We start from the raw sequence: 10,900 nt of genomic DNA, 5'->3' as shown, positions 1-10,900 counted from the left end.
GGGAGCAATTTTCCAGTCGGTCACCCATCCTAAAATTACTCCAAGCTGAGCACGCTTAACTTTGGAGTTCTATCTGAATGGGCTTCCGGAAAAGAAGAATTCCTTATTGATATGAGTAGTCTATCATCCCTATTAAGTCAGGCTATCACATACACCCCCACTCAGAGGAACCTACATCCTCGTCGGGCCACGGGAATGTTCCCTCTTGGCACAAACGTCTGTGCATCTAGTCCGGCACATGTGTCATGTTGTGTGCCATGACGGGTCACAAACGTCGTGCACAACATGACCGCGCACCTGTCCGCAAACATAGGTGTAACCTCGAGGGTCGGCTCTGATACCAACTTGTAACACCGCGGACACTCCCGCCAGTGGTCGTTACTCCTGACAGGATCTAGACTGGTCCCACAGATCAATACTAGTCTTTTTCGCGCACTTTATCCTCACTCGTGCGCAACCAGGAGCAACTTCCCGGTCGGTCATCCATCTTGAAATTACTCCAAGCTGAACACACTTAACTTTGAAGTTCTATCTAAATGGGCTTCCGAAAAACAAGGAATTCCTTATGATATGAGTAGTTTATCATCCCTTTTAAGCCAGGCTATCACACACCTCCCCTAGAGACCCCTTCCCAAGCGCTTTAAGCGCCAGGGAGGGTAACCAGCGCCTACAGGCACCTCCTCGTGGGCCGGCCCACACAAGGATGCGAGCGTTCGATCGGGGCACACCGGTTTTCCTGGTTCGCTGGTCGTGGTTGGCTGGTCCACTGTTGACTTTTCAAGAAAAATTGCTTTAAAAAGCAAACATTCAGAAAATGTTCACGAGAATCGAGAAAAAAACACGGTTTTAAAAAATGTTCACAAACTTGAAAAGGTTCACTAGTTAAAAAATCATGGGATTCAAGAAAAATCATGGATTTGAGAGAAGTTCACAAACTCGAAAAATTTCACGGGTTAAAAAATACTTCTTCCGATTCAAAAAAGATCACGACCTTGAAAAAGTTCACGAGTTCAAAAAAATTCATGCAAGTGAAAAACAAGTTCACGTGCTTTAAAAAACATATTTCTAAGGAAAAAACTTCACAAAAGTGAAAAAGTTTATAAATTTAAGGAAAATGTTCACATTTTGTTAGAAAAGGTCATGAATTTGGGCAAAAATTCACGAAAAATGGTCACGCATTTATAAAAGGAAAAACCAAATAAAAGCCTTCCAGAAAACCAAAAAAGAAAAAATTGGTCAGAAGCTTCCCAAAATCATACGAAAGCTTTTAGAAGCTTCCCAAAGCTGTCCATCTGGAAGCTTCTAGAATCTTCACAAAACCAGCTCGGTCCGCTTTTGAAAAAATGCACGCGTTAAAAACGTTGAACAGAAAACTGCACGCGCAAGAAAACGTTTACGACCCATAAAGAAGAAGAAAGTTAATGAACCAAGCCAAGGAGAGAGGGGGTTTGTGCCTATTTGCGCCAACACCTATCAAGAAAAAACAACTAGTAAAAAGAAAGATGAACCGTCTGGTGGAAGACCTGGTTCTACCACACAAGGGCACCTTTCATAGTTTAAGATTATTCTCCTCATATGTAATTTCACCACGTAGGGACTCTACACCTAGATTATGCCATTGAAAGCTTGAACAAGTTTCAAGGAATCTAATTCTACAATTACTAAAATACACCATAAAATCTTCAATGCGGTTTAAGCCGTGCTGTTGTTGCTACATCTAACAGGTGATGAAGAGGCCAACATGCGCCAACTATGGCCTCACCCTTAAAATTTCAAACATCGGTTTTGCGCTTGCTTAACCTTTTATCTATCTCTGGTTTATTCTTGTTTTGGGGAATAAAGGTAGGATCCCGAAGGACCCAGACCCATTCCATTAGATAAACATAAACGCCCACATTACATCAATATCCAAAAGAAAATGGAAAATACAACCAAGTCCTTGACTTTTGCAAAGAGGACCCCAAACAGAGAACAGGAAATATGATTGGGTTCAAAACAGCTTGAGAACAACACTGAACTCGCCGGCGCCGGGGACGAGACCACTTGGTCCGTCGAGCCCTCCACAGCGAACACCGTGGACACCAAACCGAAGCTGCGCTGCCTCCCCTTTGGCAACATGGTCGGGAGGAAGAAAGAGGGACGCCCTACGGCCATAGGAATCAGCGGCTCGTCGGCGAGGACTGGAGCCTTAGCCTCCCCATAACCACCGCTGATGATACACACGAAGCCCAACAGCATGTTCGCCGCTCGACAGCTCTGACGAGCCAAAGAACCTCCCACAAGTCAGGGATCGACGCCAACCTCGTCGGAAGCTGGGATCTGACGAGGCAAACCCGCCACGAGACAAACGAAACAAGGATCCCCACTGCTTCTTCGTCCGCCACCTCAACGGCATGGAGGAAACGGCAGGCCCTTCGCATCGTCTCTCCTAAGGGCCTTAGCGAGCTTATTTAGAAGGGCTTTGCCAGATTCGTCTCCTCCTCCATTCCTCCACCATGGAGCTCGCTAGCTCACCCTAGCGGCATGACACCAAACTAGCACAAGGCCAAACACCACCAAAGTGGAGCTAAACCTAAACTACTATCTCCACTCCGGCCAGCAACACCGGTGGCGCAGATCCGGGCCTTGCCCGAGCTCACGGGAGAGACTCTCAAGGAGAAGAGAGGAGAAGGGTCGAGAGAAAGGGGGAGAACTAATTTGGAAAGGATCGGCCCTGGTTTATTCGAATACACGTCATTGCTCTACCACACGGTCCATCCTACAAACTTCTGTGATTCTGAACGTGTTTTCCTACCCTATAATCTCATGACCATGTGAAATCTAGTTGCCCAAAACGATTCTTCATTTTAAGCTGCTCAACAGCTCAAAGCATGCCTCATTCTGCAAGTGTTGGGCATGGCTCGTTTTGCAAGTGCACTGAGACATGTTGCACAGCTTAACAAAACTAGACAGACATAATCACAGGTGAGCACCACAATGGTCACAAGGGAGCAGCTTGACTCAACAGATCAAAAGTACGTACTACAACAGACACCATTCAAACACCAGATCGAATAGAGAGTCTCTTGAGAGTACCTTTTATTCATTATTTATTATATATTCCCCAAAATGGCAGCACAACATCGATGTCTTCTTAACTCACAGAGGCTATCGTTATTTTGTATGTAGTCCTGAAAGTTACGCCTGATAACTTCGATCCTCAGTCGCCTCTAGAAAGGTGCACACATCACTCAGCAGCCTTCCCTTTCCGGCGGTTGCTGCCGCCTGCGGAGGCTCCGGTGCCTCCCATCTCCACCAGGTAGCAGATCATCGAGTCCATGTCCTCTCCGAATATACTGTAGGCTTCCATCACTTGCATGTAACTAAAGCCCATTGCCAGAAGCAACTGCATGCTGCGAGTCAGCACCGTGTCTGGGAGTACGAAACAATTCTCACTGCCTCTATCCGCTGCCGAACCAGATGATCCACTAACTACAGAGCACGAAAGCATCCCAGTTTCAGGCAAACAACCGATCAATGGAACACTATAAATTTCCTCAAACAACAAGAGAAGGATGCTTACTTGCTGCGGAGGAAGATGGCTCTGCCCCTGACCTTGATGACTCTCTGAAGTTAACTTGCTGCTGGTTCAGATACTCTGCCCGAGAGGCCTCCATCACCATCCGCTCTATTTCCTTCTCAGTTAACTCCAGATCAGAGTAGAGTCGCCCTTCAGCCAAAAGTGCCTAAAATTGCACAAACACAAGCATCAAGCCCACGCCATTTGATGATTTCACCTGTTTACTTACAAACATGCTTTGATGGAAAGTAAGAACACAGAAAGTAGACAACTCACGTTCTCAATCTGCTGATCTTGCTGAGCTTTTATTGCAGCCTTCACTTGGTCTCTGTCAACACTGTTGGTCTATACACACAAGTGGAAGTTTATTTAACACAAACAGTTCACAAAACCATCCATTACAAAATGGTTAATAGGGAAATAATAACCACCAAGAATCATGCCCGACAAGGAAGTTTCCGAAGGCTTACCCCTCTAAGGGAGCTAAATCCAAGGCCTGCCCCAACTGTCAGCCGACGAGGATCAACAACTGAATTATAATGGTTACCGTGATGGTAACTTAACCTAACCGGAGGAACATCTGTGTTATAACTTCCCTGAAAAATGTTAATAGGCTCTGCAACAAGAGCAAACCGATATGAGACTGAGAGTGAGAGAGTTGAGGTTACAAAGAAGCAGGGTTAAAATGCTAGACCAAAATTTACCTGTACTGTATGAATATATGTGAATTGGACGATTGTACATCTCAGCAAATGCCTGGATCTCAATGTTATTGCCATATACCTAGAAAATCAGGTAACCAATCAACATAAAATCCATTGCAATCATAAAGAAGCTAAGGTGCTAACTTTTTCCTTGTATCACATGACTCCTTTTTTGTATTTGATTTGAAGGCAGCTCCTGACTATGGGTGTGTTTGGTTTGAGCCCCAGCCAAAATTTTGGCAGGACAGAAAATTTGGTAAATCACTGTTATTTGGATTATAGCCATTGCACCTGCCAATTTTTTGGAGCCAACTAAGTTCACAAATACTTTGAGAACTTGTATTAATTATTGCTTAGTCCGATACCGATTCAATTTTTATGATGAGCCAACAGAAATGGAAACTGAGACTAGTATGAGCTGCTATTAGACATGGTTAAGTAGGATTAGTTGCGCAGCTGCATGAACGGAACTAAAAACATGCGCTATTCAAACGGCCGCTAGATGAAACGTGACGCGCTTGCTTCCGTCAGCGTGTACTCATCCCGTTAATCTGTCACACTAATTGCTCTAATATTATGGTACAGAAGGAGGCCCCACATACGTAGAGCAGGTGAGCTGGGCTGCCAACTTTTTGGCGAGAGGAGTTTTGCACGCCATCGGTGCGCCCATGCCTTGGCAAAAATTACACGGGAACTTGAGGGCGGGCTTTGGCGAACCAAAATTTTGGCATCCGTCCAAGCAACAGCCAAATCTTACGGGCAAGCCAAAAAATTGGTATGTCTCGTATTGGTTGTAAACCAAACATACCCTATATACATTGATGCAGTATTGCTGTACAAAAAAAAAATGTGTGCAGTAGAACAGGTCAAGTAGGGAGAAGTGCATGCCTCATTGCCTCCCCATATGAAAGCACATATACTACCAAATACAGAATAAATAGCACATTTTAAATAAGTCTCTGCAGGAGTACGAGATCTAGACAGGTGGAAAATGCTTGTGCGGGGGAACATGAATGACGTATAAAATCAAACAGGAGTCGATAAAATAATTAATTCAATTGGAAAAGGCATTCTAATCTTGGAAGTCATCTTGTACAAATGAGGGACAAACAAATATGTGAGTAATGATTTGCCTACCCATTTTAAGCAAGCATACCAGGCATGTAAAACCCTACCTTGTCTTTTCTTTTCCTTTTACAATATGGTGTAAAGCCCTCCGTCATGAACTGAGAAAAATGATCCCGCTCTCTTTCCTGGAGTGAAAAAAGAAAAACACAATGAGCACTTCAATTGCCTTGCTACTGAGTATTAACTACGCCAGTCCAAAATAGGTAAGAAATTTGGAAGTTTGCATCAGTTTGCAAATAGATGTAATTTTGGGCTTCTGGGTGAACATTTTTATAAAATGCCCATATTAATGACCTACGTAAATGGGTACAAAGTCCTTGGGGTTAACTATGCCGATAACTCAAAAGTTAAAAAAGTATTAAACCCTCTTGTTTTACATGCATGAAGCTAATAAAATGACAAGTACGTTAAACCAGATGAAGTAATAACAGTTTTATTCCATGTATTATGCTATGTCCCAAGCACAAAGAAGCCACGTAGTTTGCGCATGCTTTCACCTGCTTACACTGAATTACCAAATAATACCATACTGTAGAGCATTTTGCTAGGAAAGCTAACTGTGGAAGTGGTGGCCACATTGGCAGTAGTGTAACTAAAAAATTATGCTGTAAACCACAGGGCACATTGCTAAATAAAGGTGAGTGGGTAAATGATGAAAAAACTGCAAACAATCTAAAATAATATATAATCAGATACATTCCTGCAGGCAGATAAGAAAATTGTCAATCAGCAATATGCCATACATTGATATTCAACCGCACAGTTGATTCACAATGAAATTGGCAGAATTTTGCGTTATTATGGCACATTCAGTATTTGATGATATTCTTCCAAAAAAATACCAAAAAGAGTAAAGTAGCAACAAGTTTTGACGGGAAGGGCTGCAAGTGTTTTTAACAAAGTGCTGCCTGAGTTACTGGGTGCTGCCTCTGAAGCTATCTTGCTTAATAGACGGCTCACTATCACCAATCAGCCAGGCAGCAACCTATACCAGTCATCAACTAGAAGACTGGAACTAGGTTAAGTTAAACTACATACTATCCAGCAAATATCATTTACGTCTAGGTAGCATCTACGTTTTTGGTAAGCTTAGAACTTTTTGTTCTTCTAGATTTTGCCGGTTTACCCTTGTAAGTTCATGCCTTCTTGGTGTTCTCCTTATACAAACAACACACATTTTAGCACGTGTTCAAGAAAAAAATACGTCTAGATTATTGTAAACCTAGCAAAGTGGCATGAACAAGGAGACAAGGAAATAATATGCTAAAATAATGAATAGCCAAAGCTTGTGAATTGAGTTAATGAATTAAAAGTGTAGGGATAAGTGCTATTACTCTACTCACTGGCAATAAATGATTGTCTTGAAAACACAAACTCAACTCTGGAAAAATTACTACTCAGATGAAAATATGCAACCTACCATATAGTCAACACACATCTGCCTAGCCATATCATAAGTTTCTGGATCGCCATAAACTTGATCAGCAACTGCTCTGAACAGGCAATTCCCATCTGCTGCCATCTTTCTTATTTCAAACCCTTTCACTCGCCTTAGGTCATGTTCGAACATATGCTCCCTTTCCTGAGGGAAATAAAATACATCAGGACCAGTACAAAATTATACTTACTCACCCTGTACGTAGAAATCAGACACTAATAAATATAATCAAGAGACAATGACATTTTATGGACCAGGATTAGAAAGGCATATCTACTTACTAATCAGAATAAGCAATCAAAGCAATCATCTATTATTATACTCTTAACTAAAAACAGCTGCGCAAAGTGCACCATTCAGTGTACGTAGCAAAACAGCCACTAACAAATATAAGCAAGAGACATTGAAATATTATAGACCAGGATTATATAGGCATATCTACTTACTAGTCATAATAAGCAATTAAAGCAATTAACCATACTCCTAACTAAAAACAGCTCCATGAAAGTGCACCATTCAATGTGCGTAGAGAAGTAGCCACTAGCAAATATAAGCAGGAGACATTGAGATTTCATAGACCAGGATTATTTAGGCATATCTACTTACTGATCATAATAAGCAATTAAAGGAATCATCTATTATTCATACTCCTAACTAAACCCAGCCCCACAAAAGTGCACCATTCAGTTGCAAGGAATCCAAAACATCTACGCCATTATCTTTATATGATCAATGTTGATGTAGTACATAAACTAACTATACTAACTATATGCTTAAGATCCAAAATTAAAGTCCACGCATAACAGAACCAGACAAGAGATCATACCGAATCATCATAGCTAGAGGTGTAACAGGCACCTTGCTCATCTGCACTATTGTACCCTTCACAATCAGCAAGTGACCTAGGGGAAGAAGGGCGAGAACCCGAAGCAGATGTCCAAGCTGCCACTGGTGGCCAAGCAGTTGGCCTTCTTGAAGATCCAATCCGCACACCATTTGAGCTTCCAGATCCCATTCTCCTCAACCCATTATTAGCAGATGATGATGGTTTTGGTGGTGGAGCCGGAGGAGGCGGTGGGTGTGATGCTGCGCCGGTTATCTGCGATGGCACAGTGCCTGACTGCACAGGATTCGCCTGCTCAAACTGATCCGAAAGCTGGAGTCCTGACAGCTCCATCAAGAAAGGGGGATCGGTCACATTGGAGTCATCCTTGGGGGGTTTCTCTCTCTCAGATCCCTCTTCCACATGACTTGAGCTCTCAGACACAGTTTCAACCAGCCTTGAAGGATCATTGCTACTACTTTCGCCACCCTCAAGTAGATGCTCAGTCGTATCACCTGAAGCCAAGAGCTCCAGTGGCTGCGGCTGCACCGTAAGCTCCTCCTCCCGGGCAGCTGCTGCTGGCTGGTTCTGCTGCTGCTGCTGCTGTTGCTGCTGCAGTGCCTGTGAGCCCGAGCGAGCCGAGTTGGACGAGGAGCCACCGGGCCCACGCTGCACGAAGATCCTCGTCATTCCCCAGTTTCTTCAGCGAAGGCTCCACGTCTCAACACCAGCAACCCTCTGGACTTAGAGGGATATAGGGGCGCCCTTGTCCCGTGTACGGACCTTGGGAGCGGTGAACCTGAGGCCTCCGCCGCCGCTGCCAACGAAGCTGCTCCTCTCGTCGTCGCCGGCGGCCAATCTGAGCATTAGACTGCCAATTCTCATCAGAACCAGGGCGACGCCGCTGACCTCGAGGCCTCAGATCACAAAACCCTAGCTCCCCCGAGATCGAGACGCGCAGGCTATCCCCGGACGGCAGGGGCGGCGCACCACCCTCCCAAAACCCTGAATAGCCCGCCAATTCGATCAATCTCGATGGAACAACAACCAAATTTCCTAGGGTTCCGTTGGGGGGTCGAGCGGGTTACCTCGTCGGGGAATCCGGTGGGCGAGGCGACGGAGACGGCTCCGGGCTGAGGAGGGTAGACCGCGCTAGGGTTTACGGGACGAAGATTCGCGTCGTCGCGTGATTCTGTCGCTGGCGCTTTGGGGATTCAGTTTTGGGTGGAGAGAGAAAGAGTAGCAGTAGGTGAGGCTGGGAAGAAGACGATGGAGAGGAGGGAGGGAGACGAGGGGCGAGAGCGTGCCAACATTTTATAAGTGGAGAAGGGAGATGGCCATCCGAGGATGACATGTGGGACCGCATAGCAGCGTCCGTGAAGAATGGACGGTAGTCGCTACGCCCTTGGTTTTGTGTTGCCACGAATCCAGTTGCCCAGTTTGTGGCTTTGTATTTGCGTAGATAGATAGGGCCGAGGCCCAATTCGACCACGATTTCTTTCTTTTTCTTCTTCTCATTTCTTTTTGTGGAATTTCTTCTCAAAGCTATTCTTTAGTCTGATAGTAAGCAGGTGATCTCGACTCATAACTCAGGGGGTTTTCTGCCACTGCAAGTTCAGCAATTTTTCATGACTGCATGTTGCATGCAAGTTTTCTTGACGACGTTTTTAAGTTATTATGCCCCAGCAAAGTAGATGTTGCAGCGTATGAGATAGATATTTTTTAGTATACTTAAATATTTGTGCGTGGGTCAATTAAACCCCTAGTTTTCTCATGCAGTCGCTTATAAAGGATGTAATCTTTGATAAGGAATAAAGAAAACCAAGGCTTGTTAGAAAAAAAAAGTTTTACCTTCCCATTATATCCATATGTCACGCTATTCTTTATATATATAACCCCCACCTCCTCTCCATTCTCGCCAAGCCGCTCCAAGCTATCCATTTGTCCCATCTATCAAGCTAATTTGAAATATTCGCAAAAACACAATAAGCTAATTAAAGAAAGAAAATCGCCAAATGTGTACAATAAATAAACCAACTAATCTACCGTAGCCCCTCGATGGTGCCGTTGAGTCTACCCACAGACCAACTTGTGATGTCGTCCATCTACGAGTTTCGATGGATGTATGGTTTCACTCCGACTTTCCTCTCATGTCCTTGTTATACGCGCACACGTTACCTAGCTAGTACTGCCATTGCAACATCTGCCCTTTAACTCAATCTCCCTTCGATGGTTGTGCCCCTACCTTCCTGCCCTATGGTGGCATGTGGTTGCACATCATGTACGCTCCACACCACTAGCAACTATACCAGGCACTACCGATGTTAATTGCCGTCACATGTGGAGGCAAAAACAAAAGGCGGCACCAACACCAAGGCCCTGGTTGGGGCATATACCGTGCTTGCACTAGAACTCACAAAGGGAAAGAAGCCGAGGGAGAGGAGGTGGGTGAACGGCCAATAGCGCAGACATGAAACTATGAGAGAGAGCTCGAGAGAATGTAAGAGAGTGAGATGCTGAAACATGAAGGGTGTAAAGAGAGAGAAAAAGACACCGAAGTCCACGCGTTGGTGATGTGTCTTCATCGAAGACCACTACAAGGAGAGTGCAACATTTTTAACGGCCCAAAATGTACAGGGATTTCCGATAGTATACGAAAACCTAACACAAAAAGGTACGAGGTGAAGATGCATACAACATCTAGATTTTTTTTTTAAACATGGTACAAACGCAAAGCACCCATATACATGCGCTTACACTTACCTCTATGAACGTGCACACGCACACCCTCACCCTATCCTTATGAGCACCTCCGAAAGACTGAGACGATATATCATCTTGAGATTCTACGAAGTCATCGTAGGCGTCTCGTTGTCGACAGGAACGTCTCCCTCATTAAACATGCATCGTCGGAAATCTTGAAATAAATTCAGAAATAAATGTGAGCACTAGAAGCCCTAATGGGCTGAGAATACCACTATCCTCCTAACTATCCAATCACATGTTAGTTTGCGTCTAGATTTCTTTTTTAAACAACACAAACGTATAGATATGTGGATTTCCTTTTTCGGGACGTGTAAATTTCCCCTGATCCCCTCTGGCCCTTTTGAGACGTGTAGATATTCAATTCGAATCTCCGGGCGTACGACATCGCAGATGACCATGCTCTCCACACAAATCTGGGAACAAAACTTTGGCTCCTTGCGGCGTTTCCTTGGGGCCTAGGACCATGACGGCCAGGGAATCAT

The 10,900-nt window shown here is 44.4% G+C and overlaps 1 protein-coding gene across 1 annotated transcript; it reads right to left on the bottom strand.

Annotated features, from left to right (window-relative positions):
* Nucleotides 1–2,977: 2,977 nt before the first annotated feature.
* Nucleotides 2,978–8,953, bottom strand: OTLD1 (OTU-like cysteine protease family protein). Its single transcript, XM_048701452.2, has 9 exons — nt 8,741–8,953; nt 7,656–8,657; nt 6,812–6,973; nt 5,439–5,516; nt 4,264–4,342; nt 4,030–4,175; nt 3,836–3,904; nt 3,563–3,725; nt 2,978–3,471 (listed from the first exon to the last, which is right to left on the bottom strand). Exons 2-9 carry the CDS (start codon nt 8,340–8,342, stop codon nt 3,227–3,229), a joined length of 1,629 nt encoding a protein of 542 aa, XP_048557409.2. The 5' UTR covers nt 8,343–8,657; nt 8,741–8,953; the 3' UTR covers nt 2,978–3,226.
* Between the last annotated feature and the right edge of the window lie 1,947 nt (nt 8,954–10,900).

Source organism: Triticum urartu, chromosome 2A (assembly GCF_056163025.1).
Source record: "Triticum urartu cultivar PI428250 chromosome 2A, HENAU_Tu73, whole genome shotgun sequence".
Taxonomy (NCBI): Eukaryota; Viridiplantae; Streptophyta; class Magnoliopsida; order Poales; family Poaceae; genus Triticum; species Triticum urartu.
The sequence above is the reverse complement of the archived record's forward strand: the minus strand, read 5'-3'. Positions and strand labels throughout refer to the sequence as shown.